Source organism: Apostichopus japonicus, chromosome 4 (genome assembly GCF_037975245.1).
Source record: "Apostichopus japonicus isolate 1M-3 chromosome 4, ASM3797524v1, whole genome shotgun sequence".
Classification (NCBI taxonomy): domain Eukaryota; kingdom Metazoa; phylum Echinodermata; class Holothuroidea; order Aspidochirotida; family Stichopodidae; genus Apostichopus; species Apostichopus japonicus.
The window spans coordinates 7,191,287-7,210,922 of NC_092564.1; the positions used below are offsets into that span (position 1 = coordinate 7,191,287).

General features: G+C 38.1%; 1 protein-coding gene and 1 long non-coding RNA gene across 7 annotated transcripts; one reads left to right on the forward strand and one right to left on the reverse strand.

Annotated features, from left to right (window-relative positions):
* Positions 1–5,187: 5,187 nt before the first annotated feature.
* LOC139966312 (uncharacterized) lies at positions 5,188–15,731 on the forward strand. 3 transcript variants are annotated; one of them, XR_011792545.1, is made up of 5 exons: positions 5,188–5,380; positions 11,185–11,277; positions 12,063–12,160; positions 12,877–12,953; positions 14,245–15,731. It is a non-coding gene; the product is annotated as an uncharacterized lncRNA (long non-coding RNA). The 3 variants fall into 3 exon arrangements; XR_011792546.1 differs by lacking the exon at positions 5,188–5,380 and adding an exon at positions 6,097–6,114; XR_011792544.1 differs by lacking the exon at positions 5,188–5,380 and having other exon boundaries at positions 11,042–11,277.
* Positions 6,136–18,802, reverse strand: LOC139966310 (succinate dehydrogenase assembly factor 3, mitochondrial-like). Of its 4 annotated transcripts, none has more exons than XM_071969173.1 (3): positions 18,638–18,802; positions 17,152–17,349; positions 6,136–9,503 (listed from the first exon to the last, which is right to left on the reverse strand). In XM_071969173.1, exons 2-3 carry the CDS (start codon positions 17,326–17,328, stop codon positions 9,324–9,326), a joined length of 357 nt encoding a protein of 118 aa, XP_071825274.1. In that variant the 5' UTR covers positions 17,329–17,349; positions 18,638–18,802; the 3' UTR covers positions 6,136–9,323. The 4 variants fall into 4 exon arrangements, with proteins under 4 accessions (XP_071825274.1, XP_071825273.1, XP_071825272.1 ...); XM_071969172.1 differs by having other exon boundaries at positions 17,152–17,346; positions 18,638–18,801; XM_071969171.1 differs by lacking the exon at positions 18,638–18,802 and adding an exon at positions 18,395–18,622 and having other exon boundaries at positions 17,152–17,346.
* Positions 18,803–19,636: the final 834 nt, after the last annotated feature.

Sequence of the window (19,636 nt, forward strand, 5' to 3'; positions counted from 1 at the left end):
TCCTGTCTTTAGCAGAAATGCATAGATTCATTGTCTTTAGCAGAAATGCATAGATTCATTGTCTTTAGCAGAAATGGATTCTGTATTTAGCAGAAACGCATAGATTCATTCTGTCTTTTGAAGAAATGCAAAAGAAATCATATACACAGTCAACTGTCTTTCACTATTTTATTGACCATAATCAGGTGCGTATCCAGGGGGGGCGTTGGGGGCGCGCGCCCCCCGGGTAAGAAAAAGAGGAGAGAAAAAAAAGAGAAGAAAAAAGGGAAAAGGAGGGTGAAAAAAGAAAAGGAGGAGAGAAAGGAAGGGAAAAGAAGAAGAAAAAAAGAGAGAAAAAGGAGAAAGGGAGGGAGTAAAAGATAGCCAAGACCTCGGGAAGAGAAAGAGGAACAGTCATAGTTAAAGCGCTGATCCCTATTATATACACAGGGTAGCCAGTGACAGATCAAGGATTACGGAGGGGGTGTGCGCCTCACCTTACCCCTTACACCAACAACTCCATTTTTGACGTTTTTTCCCCTCTCTCACTGATGCATCTATATAAATACTATATATGGTCTATCATAACGCGTGTGTGTGTATGGACGCCTTAAACAATTGTACAATTGTGCTATATGGAACCAACTGTGGCTGGTCTTGAACTCGACGGGGTCGTCGGGAACATGACGCATTTCGGGAAGGGGGCGACCCCCCCCCCCCCCCCACGAGCAAATTTTCTTTATGACATCGCTAGTAATTTCAAAATAGACAATGCTTAGGTGCAACTTACAAGGCCTGGGAAGTGTCATTTCCAGAGATCTGGGAGGCATTTTCGGCCAAAATTTTTCTTGTACGCTTCACGCCAACTCATGGTGGCGCTTCGCTTAGATAGTTTGCATACAGGCTTCGCCCCTCCCTTGGCAATTACTCGCTACACGCGTCTGTTCGAATTTGTAAAGCAAAGAGCAGATATAACATCATATCAGTGAGCATTGAAATGCCTGTTCCACGATGAACAGCCTCAAAAACTGTCTATGTGTGTAGTCGAAGGCGTAGCCCAATTGGATTTGGGGCTGTAACGACTTGCCCGAAAAAAAGCCAAAATTTTTCGCGCAAGAAGCGCGCGTTCAACATATCGACGCCAATATCATATAAGCAAGCATCGGTCATTACATTGCATGGCATCGTGTACCGCACGGTCCGTGAAAGTAGCACAGTATACCGCCGGATGCTAATGTAAACAACCAAATGTCTTATGTAGATGGAGAAAAAGTATACCGATCCATTTATGTCAAACTCTCTTTTACAGTAGTAATGTCGGCCAATCTTAGAACTTTATTTTAATTACCAAGGAGATCATTTTTAAGCTATTCATTGCTATTTATTTTTCTCTCAGTAGGTGCCCGAATAAAATGGGGAAAAAATTGGCTGCGGGGCGGGGGGTGGGGGCTGCAGCCCCGCCTCCTACGGGACCTACGCCTATGTGTGTAGTGTTCGGTTTCGACATACCTGATATCGGAAATATCTGCTATTTTTCATTTCCTTCAACCAAGTTTTATAATAGCCATAATAAGAGGTTGCAATATTTCTACACCAATAAATTAACTGTGTCTGAATTTTCCAAAATTTCCTCACCAACATTCTTCATCATACTTTCCTCTACTCGTACAATTTGTACCTGTCTATTAGGGGTTGAAGGAGGTTTTTCCCTATTGGTTGTCCATAGATTGAATTTTGTGCAACATTATGGGTATGTTTTTATTGTGATTTTTATTCACGAGAAATGTGAATTGTCAAATTCTCAACAAATAATGGGCTTAAAACCTTGAAAAGTGGGGCTTTCGGATATTGTGGGCGGGTGACGTAGAATCGCCTACAAAAGCAATGATCCATAGGACATACAACGAGGTCGAACATGATGTGTGACTGCTGACAATCTTCAAAAAGATTATGGATGGAAAAAAAAATTGAGAAATACTTGGTTCTCAGGCAAAAGTGTACATTTGGTTGGTCATTTTCAAGCCCGAGAAGTGTCATTTCCGGTGATCTGGGGGGTATCAAAACCAGAAATTTTCTTGTACGCTCCGCGCCAACCGATGGTGGCGCTCCGCTTAGATAGTAATTCGCGCCCCCCGGGTTAGAAAATCCTGGATACGCGCCTGATAATGAAACATTATATATAACGTCACCTATCATTTTCAGTCATTACTTAACATATTGAAAATGTCAATCAACCTGTGATAATATCAAAAACAAAAAAACAATTTGTTCAAGAAAACGCTATCAGTATTATCTTACCTTAAACTGATAAGCGTTCAGGGACGTAGCCAGGGGGGGGGGGGCAGGGGGAGCGACCGCTCCCCCTTTCAGTGTCTATTTTTTTTTTTAAACTCGTTTTTTTAGCATGGTATTTTGTCAGTGCTCTTTTGATCTTGAATACTCGTCAGCTCCGTTGACTCGATTGTAATCGTAGTAATATTCACGCCTACTGATTCAACTACTTACTTAGTTTGGCAGATGCGATTAGCTAAATTTAGCTTATAGCCAATTACAAGCCTACAGTTGGCCACTGCGTAATAAAATACATATTGCCTACCTAACCGCACTCTATGGAATGTCACGAACTGTATGCACAAAAACGTCAACAACGTTCGTTCAATGAGTCGTCCTAAGTTGTTGCACGAACAGCATGTTATAAAGCTAAGCTAGCAATCGTACGTGATACGCACTTCCTATAAATAATTATTACACTGCTAATACACTGCGATAACGATATTTGTTTTTAGGCCACTGCATTTCTGGCTGTATTACAAAATATGAAAGTTTATATCCATCAGTTAAGTTCGTCAAATGTATTAAAGTCCAGACATTGGACGATACCCAAGTATCATCTTACTGGAAAACTTGTAAAAGAGCACTATGTTTGTCTTTCTGATATATGATGTAAAAGAACATGTAAAAGAATTTAAACAGGAAACAAAATCTGCTGATAATGATATCATATGATCAGGGCGTAGCCAGTTTGTAGCACTATAGTTTCATTCAACACTCTACTACGGAGAGCCAAACGTTCCATAAATGTCGAAAAAGAAAGTGAAGTGTCCAAGTTAATATATATATGTCCAAATCGATATCAACATGTTACAATTCGATATCAACATGTTACAATTCGATATCAACATGTTACAATTCCATATGAACATGTCGAAACAAAATACAATATGTCATTGCGTCTATCGACATGTCAAATTCAACATCAGCATGTCGAAAACTTGTAACAGCATGACACGTACTACACTTGTCATGTCAACATTCCTTGCTAGATACAATATTGAAGTCGTTCTATAATTTTGGAACATCGGCGCGCGCCAACGTTTCGTTAATGCCCAAAACTGTATCAGTATGTCGAGATTTATATGAGAATGTCCAAAACTTGTGTCAGCATGTTGAGAGAAGGAAATAAAATATTCAAGCCAAAGGGATCACGTTGATGCCTTAGTGCAATTTTTAGGCCCTTTGTCTATTTTCACATGATTAATTCCTGTGTGGGCAATTGGGCCTTTGAGGTTGCTGCATGGGCCCCGTTACAGTTAAAAATGAATTCGTTGGTATTTTTGAATACCGCAATGTCCAATAGAGCCAACACCTCTAAAAGAATTATCCTGCTTTTTGTTAACATAATCAAATCATGTGTGGGCCATGGGTCCTTTATGGCTGTTGTGTGTGGCCCGGTACAGATAAATGTCGTCGATGGTATTTTTTGGTTTCTCCAATGTATAAAGGGTTCAATGCAACTACAGGAATTATCCTTGTGTTTTTGCATATGAATAAATCACTTGGGCCATGGGCCCTTGAGGTTGTCTGGGCCATGGTAGAGGATAAATTTGCAGTAAATCGACCTGTGACGTCATTATGATGGCTCGCATCTTGCAGTGATGTGAGCCTAGTTTATTGCATTGCACTGCACTTGGCCTGCGTTTACTTTCAACCCAGTCTGCATCGATGCGATACTCAACTGGACCAGGAACCCAGAAGATTTGAAAAGAGACAGAGGGTTTGATGGGAAGGTTATGTCCGTTTATGACCAGGATTCAAGGTTATGTACTGCTGCCGTGCCACACGATGTGCGTGTATGTAGTCTAAAGGTTCCTTCAATTACAATAGGGGGCTCAAATTTTGATTTAATCATGTGGAAGAGGCAAGGCAATAGCTTTGGATAAAACTCAAAGTAAGATACCCAGACAGTAGCCAGAAAGGGCCCGTAGCCCACACATGATTTAATCATGTGAAAAGAGAGCAGGATGATTTCTTTTTATTGGCGCTGGACCCTATGGTTATCGGGTATTAAAAAAAAGAAAAACCTATGACTACAAATTCATCCTCTACCATGGCCCAGACAACCTCAAGGGCCCATGGCCCACACGTGATTTAATCATGTGCAAAGACACAAAGATAATTCCTGTAGTTGCATTGGACCCTTTATACATTGGAGAAACCAAAAAATACCATCGAAGACTTTTATCTGTACCGGGCCCCACACAACAGCCATAAAGTGCCCATGGCCCACACATGATTTGATTATGTTAACAAAAAGCAGGATAATTCTTTTAGAGGTGTTGGCTCTATTGGACATTGCGGTATTCAAAAATACCAACGAATTCATTTTTAACTGTAACGGGGCCCATGCAGCAACCTCAAAGGCCCAATTGCCCACACAGGAATTAATCATGTGAAAATAGACAAAGGGCCTAAAAATTGCACTAAGACATCAACGTGATCCCTTTGGCTTGAATATTTTATTTCCTTCTCTCAACATGCTGACACAAGTTTTGGACATTCTCATATAAATCTCGACATACTGATACAGTTTGGGCATTAACGAAACGTTGGCGCGCGCCGATGTTCCAAAATTATAGCACGACGTCAATGTTTTATCTAGCAAGCAATGTTGACATGACCAATGTAGTAGTGGCATGCTGTTACACGTTTTCGACATGCTGATGTTGAATTTGACATGTCGATAGACGCAATGACATATTGTATTTTGTTTCGACATGTTCATATGGAATTGTAACATGTTGATATCGGATTGTAACACGTTGATATCGTTTTGGACACTTCACTTTCTTTTTCGACATTTATGGAACGTTTGGCTCTCCGTACTCTACCCGCCGGAAAAGACTATAGGATCCGATCTTGTCAGTTTTTTAACATGTAGTTTAGAACCCGTTTACGCAGAGAATATTTCAGTTGAGAAAACACTTGAGAAATTTGCATCAGATGGCAATCGTCGGATAGCTCTCGCCTTCTCTTTTGGGCTAACTTAAACATTTACTAGCTACAGTTGTATCAAAGACATTTCTGGACTATCTTTGCATCTGCAAGTATCAGAAGTTGAAAAGTAAGTAAGACTACTCTGTACATGTACCTTCAAGGGCGGCGGAACCGGGGGGCACAGGAGGCAAGTGCCCCCCACTTTTCCTCAGGTTAAAAATGTGCCCTTTTTCTACATAAAACTTGTACTCTTGATCACCTTATTAGGTCAGCAATATTTCAGTAAGAGATCTAATCCTAATTTAGAACTATCAGGGGCGTAGCCAGTATGTAGCACTGTAGGCCCGGGCCTACACTTTTTTTGGCCAAGTTATCTTTTTTATTAAAACACCCATAATTCAAATCCATAAGCTTGCTGGACGAGTTTAAGAGTCTAGACAGGAAAAACTATTGAAATGAACGTAGCAAGATTATGGCTAAATTAGGTGACCTATTCTTCTGTCATCTAGGCTGTCATTCATATCTTGTGCCGTTTCATTCAATACTCTACCCGTCGAAAAAGACTAGGATACGATCTTGTCAGTTTTTTAACATCTACTTAAGAACCGGTTTACGCAGATAAAATTTCAGTTGAGAACATTCCACAGTCAAATAAGCCTATCGTTGATTAACAGACTTTATATGTATAGAGCTGCAGCACTTTGTTGCCTGTTGTTGTCACGATCGGCGTTCCAAGTTCCAAAACAGCCTTTTCGATAAACATTTACTAGCTACAGTTTTATCAAAGACAATAACTGGCTATGGTTGTATCAAAGACATTTCTGGCCTATCTTTGTATCTACAAGTATCAGAAGTTGAAAAGTAAGACTACTAAGACGGGGGGGGGGGGGGCGTTGATGGAGTGATGTGTATACGCAAATAAGATAATACAATAAGGTTTACAAAGGGTACTAAATATCAGGCTGCATCAGTCCAATCGAATTTCTGCAAAGTGCCCTTTGACGTCGGTGCCCCCTCCCCCAGGTTAAAAGTGCTTCCGCCGCCCTTGTGTACCTTGCTAATTTTAATACATTATGTATTATTGAATTACGTACTATTTTAACTCGTGTGTTTTTTGGGTTTAAAAGTGATATTGAATGAGGTTTCTCAAGTTAGCAAGAGGCCAGGGAACCAGAATGAACATTCGGGAAGGGCTGTTTCCTGCCATCTGGGGGCAAGGGCGGCGGAAGCACTTTGAATCTGGGGGGGCACCAACGTCGAAGGGCACTTTGCAGAAATTCGATTGGACTGATGCAGCCTGATATTTAGTACCCTTTTAACTCTTGTTGTATTATCTTATTTGCGTATACACATCACTCCATCAACGCAGCCCCCCCCCCCCTCCCCCAAGGAAAATATGCATACTAGCACTGCAGTATCTAATGTGCAAATTGGGAAACAAGGAAAAAAACAAAATGAGGTGAAGTCATTATAAAGTCCAAGTCCCTGCACACGCGATCGATACATGCATGAAAGCAAATGAAATATGTCAAAATACTGAAAGAAAAGTAATTTTCTATGTGTTTTTCAATGGTTAAACTGATATTATTATGATCATTATTATTGTAACGACTTTCTGAATAATTATAACCGATTTGGAAGGGTTATAACACGGCAAATGATTGTATGTTATTGGCATGCGATGTAATAACCCACGCATGCCTATATGATATGTACCTTACTATGTTGAACGCGCGCGAAGCGCGCGAAAAATTTTGGTAACATTTTTCGGGCAAGTCGTTACAGCCCCCCCCCCAAAAAAAACAAAAACAAATTGGGCTCCTACGCCTGTGGTAGTAAAGAAAACTTCCCGAAATATTTCATTTGACGTGGGTTTCGCTTTGGGTTTCGCTTTTTTATTTAGAAATTTTATGCAGAAAAAGGGCACATTTTTAATCTGAGGAAAAGTGGGGGGCACGTGCCCCCTGTGCCCCCCGGTTCCGCCGCCCTTGTCTGGGGGGTTTGTAAAACCAAAAATTTTCTTGTACGCTCCGCGCCAACCGATGGTGGCGCTCCGCTCAGATAGTCGTGCCTACAACTTTGAAAATCCATATCAATCGCAAAAAGTGCTACCTCCCCTTTCAAATTCCTAGCTACGTCGCTGTAAGCGTTTGACACCCCCCCCCCCTTAAAAAATGCTTAAATTGGACCACATTTCACCTTTATTCAATCATATAATGTACTTCACATTAAGACGCGTTCTATCAGGGGTCCTTCAATTGCATAGTAGAATGTGTACGTCATCAACTTCTCGAAATAATTGGAGAATGAAGCTTTTTGGGTACTCAATGATTATATGCTTAACTTTGATGTCAATTCTGCACGAAGACCTTTGACCTTCAATCTTGAAAAAAGTCCAGAAGTGTCTGCACACTGATTAAGAGTTTAAAACACAATAATAATAATAGTAATAATAATAATAATACCTATTTATATAGCGCATTATACCGGCGGTCTCAATGCGCTCAATGCAGTAACTTATAATAATCTGAAAATCTTGAATTGCAATAATTTTGTGAATACAGGTTTCACGATAAATATAACTGTCTTTAAATAAGTTTGAAATGTCACAGGAACTGTCGTAAGAACAAAAACTTTCAAATTTTATTTTATTTATTAAGACGACTCTTGACTTATTCTTGCCCTTTTCATAATCTCAGCATAAAACTTTAGGAAAGTTTTACATACAGTAATTTTGGTTTGCAAATGTTTGTGAGCAAGACATTTCGCTTGTAAGTACTACTCATAAAATGTCTTCTACAGTGAATCCCTTACATGATAACTCAAAGCCATTGATAAATCATGAACAGACCACAATATTGTGGCCTTCGTGATTGTTGACAAAATATACGTAAATCAAGTGCTTGATTCCAGCTTTCTAGGATAATTTCAGAGAAAAACAATTCATGCATTTCGTTGATGTTATTACCACTCCAAGTCCTACTCTGTAAATACGAATTGGCTTCTCGGTCTCATGTACAAGGGTTGGTAGGGGGGGGGGGGCATTGAAAATATCACCGAAAACGCTCTTACCTCAGAAAACATCAGTAAACAAGTAAGGAGGAATACACACGCTTGAAGCGTGCTCAAACTTTCTACTATGTATACCCTTTTGTCGTCAAAACTATAATCTTGATATATATTTAGTGCAAAACATTCGTAGATACGGGAGGAAGGGCCCCCTCCCTATATCAGCGCGTTGTCATACATTTGCGACGCATAATCGAACTTTCAACCATGCTTTAGCCGACCTGCCTTACTTCAAGGAGTAGACGTCCGAGACTCAAGACAACTTTTTCGTTTGGTTTGAGCTTCCCTTTACCCTCTTTCCTTCGAAACAGAATCATATTCGAATTTTGATAAAGAAATCAATTCTTCATGAATCTTAGACAATTGTCGGTACAATTGAGCCAAGGTAGGTTCTTGTTTTCCCTGCCGCCTCTCTTATTCGTATTCACCTCCAGAGATGCCAACCAGTACGATTTTATCGTATTTGGTACTTTAAAACAAGTGAAATAATACGATATTACCTCTTGAAAATACGATTTTTCATCTTTCAAAAAAAGGAAGTTTTGTTTCTTTTCTTAAAGGAAGCGGAATCACATAGAAACATGTACAAGTAACCCCCCCCCCCCCAAACCCCGAAAAACACGTTGAACAACGAGCCTACATGGGCGGGAAATATGCAGAATCGGCAGCTTTACAATTTTCTCATTAAATGTTAATGAAAAAGCAAACATTTAACTTGCCCGTTCTTACCAGTAAAACATTTTACTGGCCCGGGGCCAGTGGTAGTGTCGAGTTTTCGTGAAAATCTGATTTTTCTCTCCAAAATCTGATTTTTTTTTTTAGGATATTCAGTCTGTTTTTTTTGTGTCAAGAGGTTGGCATCTCTGCACCTGATTCACATATGTATCATACAATAATATTGCATCATAATAGCATGTTACATCCACAATAATATTGTTGCATATAATATTACGTGTACAATATCATATCTATATACTCTAACATGTGAATATAGTGTCGTGTCATCTCTTCTCATCAGTGAGGTCATCTAAAGGTCTTGAAGTCTCTTTGTGCAATTCTAGCAGTTGTCCGAGCTGCTCTTCTCTGAAATCGTTCAATTTGGTTTCATCCAAATTAGATCCGATCTCCTCTATAGAGACATCCGACATCTTGGTTTGCATGTCAATCATATCTGCATATTGCTGTCGATGAAATGGAAAAACAGAAGAAAGCAAAATTGATAATTAACAAATAACAACATATGGAATATTATGAGGGGTATACCGGTACTCAATGTTGACGTATATGGTTGGTGCAGAATGTAGTTATAAGTATTATAAACGTGGTCATTTGATTTTTAATTAAACACATGGATCTGTTTCAGCACATAAAAGAAAACAAAAGATTCAGGATGCGTTTTTTATTTCTTTCCAAAAGCCAACATGGGAATCTATAAGCGATGGAGATGAAGTGCGTGCGCCCGCGTATGTGTGTATGTATCTATATATGTATGTAACGCCCAAATTTCATTAAACACGGTAACTGACAAAATAAACCTCCGATGAACCTCAAACAGAGTGTTAACATCAAGCTGTATCGGGGGTAGATGAACCCTATTGAAATTGGTGGGGGTCGTGGGTCATTTGAGGTCAAAGTCTGCAAAAAATGTTGTAAATTATACATAGTGTTCAAAATGTGCAGCTTCGTCGATAAACTTCCTTTATAGGTATGTAGAAAACCCCTTGGTTGTTGTTGTTCCTCCCTGACGTCATCAAGATGGAGTTTTCGTAATGAATGGCGGCTTACTGTGCATTGTGGTTAGGCTCTTAATGTGTATTGTGGTTAGGCCTTAAAAGCCAATTTGCAAAGTTAGCGTATTCAGTCCAACAGAAAGCGGTTAACTTAAAAATCGAATAATAGATAGTTTTGAGGTTACTGAACAATATAAATTGTCTTTGATCCCTGCCTTCGTTATTCCTTTCATGAAATGTATCATACGCATTCCTACATATATAATGAGCATCATTAGGCCTATACTGTACTGAAACATTTTCAAGAATCAGAAATTCTTAATTTTTAAAGCAAGATATTGGGATAAATTGTATTATGTGCATATACTGTATATAAATACACATACAATAGACATACAATTTACCCCATTAACATGCATGAGCTTCAACAACGTAAACTCTTCCAAAACAAGTCCAGACAACCAAGAAGCCGAATATTGCTGAATATTGACCAACTGTCGATCGTTTCAGCGCAAGTAACCGTGATAAAATCTACATCCATTAAGTATCCACCAAAACAGGCCTATTATTACTACATCCATTAAGTATCCACCAAAACAGGCCTATTATTAATATACTACGTTGCCTTCACAAAATATTATTAATTTCAACAGATCTGAAAGCAGATAACCAAATATATTGCTTTAAAATATACCTTGTCATCATGACCAAGCAAATTTTATTCAACGAAAGACAAAAAAAAAAGAAGGAAAAAAAACCCCTGCTGAAACCATATTGTACTGTACACATTGATAACAATATACGTGTACGCAGACAATTGCTGTCATATACTAACCGCACAGATTACAACGCCTTCTTAATTCTATAACGCCAGAACTGCAATTGTTCGAAATTACTGACCGACTGTATTTTGGACGTCACGGCCAATCGTATATACTTTAAACAAAATATATATACTAGTGACGTATAGCGTCACGTTACAATACCATCACGTTAAACTTTGCTTCAATTCTTCTTTGCATAGCAAGATAGCATTGACCGATATGCTGAATACAATATCGTCTATAGTTTATGTTTGCCAGGTTTAATCTATATATTTGACTTCAGTTCTGTGTTGTCTTATACTTACCAGAAGCTACAGCACACCAGACGCTGAGAGATTTTACAACGATTTTGATTTTGCTCAAGAAAAAGACATGACGAAGATAATTATCATCGAGTATTGGTAAGTAATGAATTGCGTACTTTTCCCCCCTTAATTATCCCTCACTTATGACGGCTATATTGAATCGGTGACATTTTTAAAGTAAAATATAAAGGATATTACCCGCATACTTAAATTTTTACGGGAAGAATGCCATTGACTACAATACGATTTAAAGCAGCACAAATGCTTGACAGCGGTGGCAAGGGAGTATCTGTGTAGTTGGTATATGAATACAAACATATAATTATATTTTTTTCTGCCTGAAGCATTTCATAGTTATGAACTTTAATGATTAATTAAAGTGATCTGAGCAAGAACGATCTATAATAATGCTGGCATGAATACAAGGTTTTGTATTTATTTACTTTACTTAACAAGTTATATATATATATATATATATATATTTATATATATATATATATATATATACTGTATATATATATATATATATATATATATATATATATATATATATATATGTACATATATAGTGTGTAACTCATGTAAGAACGAAGAGAAATTTTCTACTGCAAACAAAATATCATTTGACTGACTGGCACGTTTTGTTGTGTGCTCAGCATCCCCAATCAGAAAAATGAGAGGGAGATGCATGGAGTAGAAACATAACCCTATACAAACCGACTTTTAAGAGTAGGAGGAACCTAATCATCCACACCTCCCACCCCTCCCCCCTCCCTCCATTCCCCAACACCACTCACATATCCACCGGTTTCTATGTCTGTAATATATATTAACATCCGTGCATAATTCTATGTTAAATACATATATTTATACCTTCTCAGTGGTGGATGAGGGTACGCCCCTCGCTTCCGGAAGCTAGCAGACAAAATCAAGGATGCAGTTCCAGAAGCAGAGGTCTCCGGAAAGGTTGGGCGATCCAGTAAGTTTTAACATTCCGAAGTTTCAGAAAGCTTTCTTTGTTCAGTTTGGTTTTATTTTTCTACATGTCTGATATAACAGTCACATAAAACTGTATAGGCTATTAGCTGGACTTGTCAAGTTTTATGCCAAATATTAATTAATAATTTTTACATGTGGGTATACTTCTAGAGTCAGAGGGAGGCATGCAACAGCCCCCCACACACCCCACCCACCTTCAAAAGTTCACAGGATTTTCACTCCGGATTTGGAGGAACCTATACATGACCACCTCCACCTGTATAGTTTTCTAGGAATTCGGTGACCACAAATCATATTTTTCTTTGAGATACATAAAACCTCAAGAAAATGTAAAACTTGAATATCAACACTGACCTATACGCCTTTTGACAGATGTAACTATCTTCGCAATATTTGCACATAAGAGTCTGGGCTGCAGGCGTTATTTGTACATCCAGTGTTTTACATGAGTTCCATGATATGAACACATCACCTTTTTAAGCGATTTTGATAGAACAGAACATTGTCACAAACTGAGAGGGTGAATTGTGTCTCCTAAATGCATAGGGATTACTGAGAATCTATCACAGTGGGGTGAACACGTAGCTTTAAGGGGTTCGTCAGAAAAATAATTTTTAAGCATCTACTACTGACTGATATCTCAGAATTATCCAATTAGCATATTGATCTATAGTAACTTCCTTTATTCATTTTCAGGGTCTTTTGAGATCACCTTCAATGACGCATTGCTGTTCTCAAAGCTGGACGCTGGTAACTTTCCTGAAACTGAGAAGGTAAAAACCAAGTCGAATTGCAAACATCTTTAGTTAATTAATTCGGTTGCATTCCAATTGTGTACGTTACGTCAGGAACAACTGCATTAGCCTTTGTTTTTTTATTCACTGTTTTTTTTTTCACCGTTAAATTTGAAAGCTCCATTAAATGGAATATTCCGGAGTGGCAGAGAAACGTAACGATATGAAAAATACCACCTCATTATCATATGTATGACTCTATATACGGTTATTAGATTGATATTATCCATGTTTACCAGATAAATCATTTCTTATAGTACATTTAAGGTGATCTGTAATATCATTATGGTTAGACGTTCTTCAAGAGCTCTTTTCTTTCCTATTTTCACACTGCTGTTGATTTATCTTCAAAACGTGATACATTTGGAACCTTTGCTCAGTTGTCACATGTTCTCGCTTTTCACGACGATATGCAAAGTGTTCAATAGAACATGATTTTCTTCAGTGGATAAACTATTTGTTTTCATTATCAAGAAAACAAAGACTGCTTTGCCATGACGACATCAGTAACTCTATTATTGCCATACGCATTCATAAAATAATGACGTTGGATCCTGTGAATTTATTTTAATGTCGATTCCCTACTTTTCAACTTCTTCTGCCTTTCAATTAGAGGACAAACATGACGGATAGCCAACACATTAAAAACATTTCGAAGCAAGTGTATTATATATTTAAACATAGTGTGTTCAAGAATGATGGGGCTGGTCGGATTTGTTGCATGATCCAAACAAACCAATGTAGTCAGTGTTATGATTCTGCGCAGAGCAGTAACGATGTATGTTCTTTATTTCTTCTGACACATCCCGATTCTCGTTGTGGTCACGGTAACTAAGGGTGGATATTGGTAATGTTGATCCACGATAGTTCAGGTGTTGTATTATAACTTATTCACACTTGTTTGTTATGAATTTATTTTACACATTAGATATGAAGTTTGCCCATGCTTCCCATTTTGAGATATCGTGTTTACAAGGTTTTCACAGACCCCTGATGACCCTAAATGACCTGAGGTTATTGTGTTAGTTGTTTATATTTAAACCAAAAATAAAGATTGTGTCATCTTTTTGCTATGTGTGACATGTGACTTTACGTTCAAAGTTCAAAATTACATACCTTAATAACATGACAAGCTACACAAGTGTACGTAGTACATATTTTATGCCTCAGAAAATATCTGAAGTTATTACTATCCCAGCTCGGTACCGTTTGTTTAATTTTTTTTAAATTATTTTCTTCTTTCTTTTTTGATATAAATCTGTTTCCTCAGATCGTGGACTACATCAGGCATCACGATGGAAAAGGTGACGTAGTCCAACTGAAAGAGACCCAGAAGTCCTCCTGCACAGTTTTGTAAACGTGACGAGGAAGGCTTACAAACCAAGAAACTGAGCTATGCTTTTCAAATTTTAATGTGTTACTATCAACGAATCTTCACAGTTATATTATGAGTTACACAGATGAATCCAACCTTTAAAGTAAGACAAATTTACGATTGTGAAAAAAAAACTCCTAAAAACGTCCAAAACTTTTAACCATGCTTAGGTGTTTTATGAGCGGGATGAACTGACTGTACTGTACTTGTCTCCCCATGATCTTAGGACATTTGCCCTGACCAGTAACCTTTTTTAGCATTGTACACTCTTGGAAACCGGTCATCTTCCCCACCCCCCATCCCCACCCCCATCCCCACCCCACCCCCGGTCAAAGACGCCTGTCTTATTTTTTCTATCAGCTAAAGTGTTGCAAAGTGTTTTCTTACGTGAACTCTTGTTATCTCTGTAAATGTGTTAAGAGGTCCGCTTTTTAAGACTTCTCCGGCAGTCTCTCTGAGACAAAAGAACCAAAAGCTACCTTTGAGGTTATCTTCAGGACAGTCAAGTATATACCGTAATGTAGATGCAGTCATACTGTCCAATTTGCCTTGTAGGACAAACCCGCACTCGCCGTCCGATTTGGACATCTCTAACGGAAAGACCAGGTGGTTCCAAAAATGAAACCCACCAATTTTACCACAGATAAAAAAACATCAGGCTGTAAAAAGTTGGACATTACAGACAGCTGATAACGACTGTAGAGTTAAATCATTAATTCATCACAAACTGTAAAAGTTCCTGTATTGAATATCATAGAGTGAGGTGGGTTAACTGTTAGAATATATGTATATTTAACAAAACAAAACCTTAAATTTTGTAAGCATAGCTCAGTATTTTTTGAAGATGCAGCAAAACAAGCCAACTTTCCTAGAAGCTTTGAAATGAATACCTCTCTGATGAAGACTATGGTTAGAAAGGGACCTACATATCCTGGTGCCATGGTCTGATGGATGCGAGTTTGGACATCATATTTAAGCTTCATGTGAAAGCGTTTTGTTGTATTCAAACATTTCTGCGATATTTAATTGTTTGTTGAAGAAAAAGTTAATATGTGACTGACCAGTGAATGAATGATGTAATTTTGTCATTCAGAGATTCAACATGGAGCAAATAAATCATCAAATAATCATTTTAACAAAACCTTAGAGAGAGTCTGAAAAGAAGAAAATGAAAGACATAAGTATGTATATTGGCTCAATTGGTTTGATACAAATCCTGTAAATGTGATATTTTTTTATTTTTTATTATTAGAATTGAATTTTGCATTTACAGGGTAGACTATAAGTTTTGAGTATCAAATAATTGTCTAAATTTATTGACATTCTTTAGATTGGCTCTTGTTGAATATTTGAGCAAATAAAAAGGTGATACAGTCAATGAGTATTCTATTGTCTGGTGTCTTGATTTGCTTCTAACAATGACTTTGAAATTCCACAGACTTATAATAACAGAATAGAATTGTATAACCTAGCAGAATATAAGCAGAAAAAAAATAATGTAGATTCAGGTTACAACAGCTGACAAGCCACTGCGACATGATTGGACAGTTTGACTTAGTCGGCTGTTTAGTTTACAGCATAACCTTTGTCGTCTTAAATCGTACATTTTTTTTTAGAGGAAAAGTGTGGCGCTATACAAGAAGTAATATTACATGTTTAATACACTTGTAGAGTAGCACCAAACTGCAAAGTGTACTATACCTGTTAGGCTGTTGAGTTGCCCTCAAATACATACAACATGCCGTACTTTAATTCTCCTGGCTTGAGCTCCATATATTATCCTCTGTTAAAGCAGCTTTTAATGTCTGGGCATTTAAATATGTGGAAATTTTGATCAAAACTACCAAGTAATGCTCAAATTGCAATACATCAAACTAAGACTCCTTACTATTCTTACTAAATGTAAGGCTGCTTGACCAAATAACTAATGATTCTAGAAGGTCTTCAAAAGTGTCAAAGGTGTTCCTTTTCCTCAAAATCCTTTGAGAAAGTCTCTGGAAAGTCATCCCTCCACTTGATTCCTCCAGCTATCTTTGCATGCCGGTAAATCATGACCTTTGCATGCAGGTAAATCATGACCTTTTCATGCAGGTAAATCATAAATCATGCTGGTAAATCATGACCTTCTCCCATCAAAGACTGTGCACTGACAGCTTTACAAAGTGTGTCAGGTTCAGGCTAACAACAAATTTCATGAGGATTCGAAGCTTACAGTATAAACCAATTCTTGTACAGTATAATATTTTTAACCAATATTCCTCCATGACATTTAATTATAATTTCAAAATTGTACACACTCGGTTTTGAAAAATTGACGGTCACCTGGATAAAAAGAATATACTGGGAAAGCTATGGGGGCCTATTTTGAAAGTGCAGAGAAACTGATGGCTAGAAGCAGTTTAAAACTTACAGAATAGATTTCTTTACCAAAGGTTGTCAGAAGTGGCAAAGCATCTGGTGAATTCAATCGATGAAGCAAAAAACCATGGGTAAGTAACAGATGTATGTATGTACTATGTATGTATGTATGTATGTATTTTAGATCCTCCTACAAGCAGAAACTTAGGAAGAAGCCATTATTGGCTTATCAAAAGCCGCAAGCTGACTGAAGTCAGTGTCTTAGATTCATATTTAACGTCCATGATTATGAATTGTCAGTTGTCAACAACTCTGTAACTGGACGACATACATTAATCTTGGAGTGACTTGAACTCGGGACCTTATGATTGAAACACACCGGTGTGCACTGAGCTAACATTCCTAAAACAGAAAAAGAAAATGAAGAAGAAAATGAAAACTTACTGTCCATTCTTTCACAAAGTTAGCAGCTTCTGCTTGACCCACTTTCTTATGAAGTTTGAACTCTGCTCTTGCATATTCATCTCCGAGTGCTTTCATTTCCAGAGGCAACTTTCTGTGGAGTGTTAGAATTCTTCGATACAATACTCTCACAGACCTTGCCTGTACTGACGAGGCCATGACTGTGCAATAAGGAAACTGCTGAAAGAAACATACAATTCAAATCACAGCTCAGTTATCTTATGAAATGCATTCTCTCGACTTTTGTCCTGAAGCATCACTACAAAAATTGTATTAATCAAAATGTAGCTTTCGTGATCAACACTCAGAAGAACTAGTGTTGATAGCATTAACCTCTTATCTGTCATTTTTATCCATTAGTTGTGCATGATAGCAACATCACCCAAGTGGCTAAAGTTTGTTTGGGAAGGCTCTTTTGTTTTGGAATTTTATTTCCATTTTCCACTTTGATGATCAACCCTTTATGCTAAAAAACTTGATGTCTGCATATCAAAATTTGATAACAGCTGGTTACTTTTTAACTGAATTTTACTGATATAAGAAAGATAAATGCTGATTTTTTAAACTTTCATGAAACAGTCACAAAATATAAGGTTATGGTGAGGAAATATTTATTTTTTGTCTCTAGTGTAGTTGTAAATGGGTTTAGTGTAAACGACGGACAATGCTGACATATTCATACAACCCTAATATATGGCATTCAACCCATCTTGATTGACGCAGGCTGTGTTTATTTGTCTGCAACGTCTGTGGCAGGCAAATGAATTATGACCGTATCAGAGGCACAAGGCAAAAGGCCCTCATTGTAGATCTCCTTCATGGTATGCCCAGGGTGTCTAAGTAGAGAACATAGTATCTTATACTTAATGGTCTGAATTCCGGTCATGACCCAAAGTTTACCCGCCCACATGATTATAACATGTCACGATGTTAGCATTCTGTAGTCTCTTTCAACATTTCACCAAGTAAGAAAATCTCCAGATATAACTTCTCGATAACATATGCATTGTCAACCATAGGGAAAGAAAATATGACTGCGAATGAAATAAGACCCCTTCACTCCCCCCTTCCATTGACATTGTTTAACTGCTAACTTTGAATGCTAGTGAATATGCAAGACAGTTTGGAGGTAACACTGTTTCATGACTTCAGTGTAGTTAAGTATATGCTAGAAGTAGAACATGAAAAAAGTTTAAGTACACAGACGAACAGACTCACTACTTACGTCCATCGTTGAAGTGAAAATTGCTTTAACGTCTTGATTAAAACGTTGTCTGTTAGATGTTCGTGACGTACGTGTGGAAACTTTTTTTTCAGTTTTTGGAAAGCCGGTCAGGTTATGATTGTAAACACAGACAGAATCCATACATTACATCAATGGTAGCAGTTACGCGAAATATAAACAATCACGTTTTGCCTCAGTTGTGATCTTGTTATCATGCAAAGTTTCAGATCATAGGACACTCACCACAGTTTTAACAGACTTTCTGTAGTTACGATTGTTGCACCAAAGAAGAAAGCCCGATATTTGCTCGTTCCTGCATAGATATTGACTTACAGTCACACACACACGGTTTCTGCCACTCGATTGTTACACAAACGAATCTGACAAACGTTACGCAATGCTAAAAGTTACGCAATAAATTCGTGTTTGCTATGTTCCACTGTTTGCAAATTTTAGTGTACGTGGGTGGGAGTGTGTGTTGTGTAAGAGCCCGTAGGTGAGTGTGTCACCGTTTTATATCGATACAGAGAGACTTCATACCTGTGGCGTAGGAAGGTACTTTTGAGTGGGGGGGGGGGCTGAAGACTGATTGCCGGCCCGGAGGAGGGGTCTAAGGGGAGGGGGTTTCCCCCTCCCCTTTGGAAATATTTTGCATTTCCAGGTGGCCTCAGATGAAATTTGGTGCAATATAGCACACCTCAACACCCACTCCATTTTGTAAATAATTTTGCATTTTCACCTGGCCTTAGATGCAATTTGGTGCTCCAAATGAGATTTTTTCTGCCAAAATGTTCTGAGCACCAAGGGCAGTAAGTTCCTTACTGATGATTATCCACAATCGCACAAACAAGTCATCACCATGTTGAGAATAAGATTGGAAAATATAATGACAGATTATTTTAATTTTTTAGTGTTATATTAGACTCGATCACTCCCTGATATACAGGATATAGAAATGAAAAAGGGGTTTTCTGACTTGCGAAGCGGGCGGGGGGGGGCGGAATGATACTTCATCCCCCTGTATTTTCACTGGGGGGCTGGCGCGATTACCTGTTTTAGTGAACACCCCCGTGGGAAGGGGGATCTATTTTTGTATCATCAAGGGTGCTTATAAACAAACTGGTACAATTTTTCGAAACCGTGTGAATTTTCTTTGTAACATTTGACCACGTTCACCCCTCCCCTTGCGTTCGAGCCTGTTCTATGACATATACTGATTTAAATTGTCACCAGCACAAACGA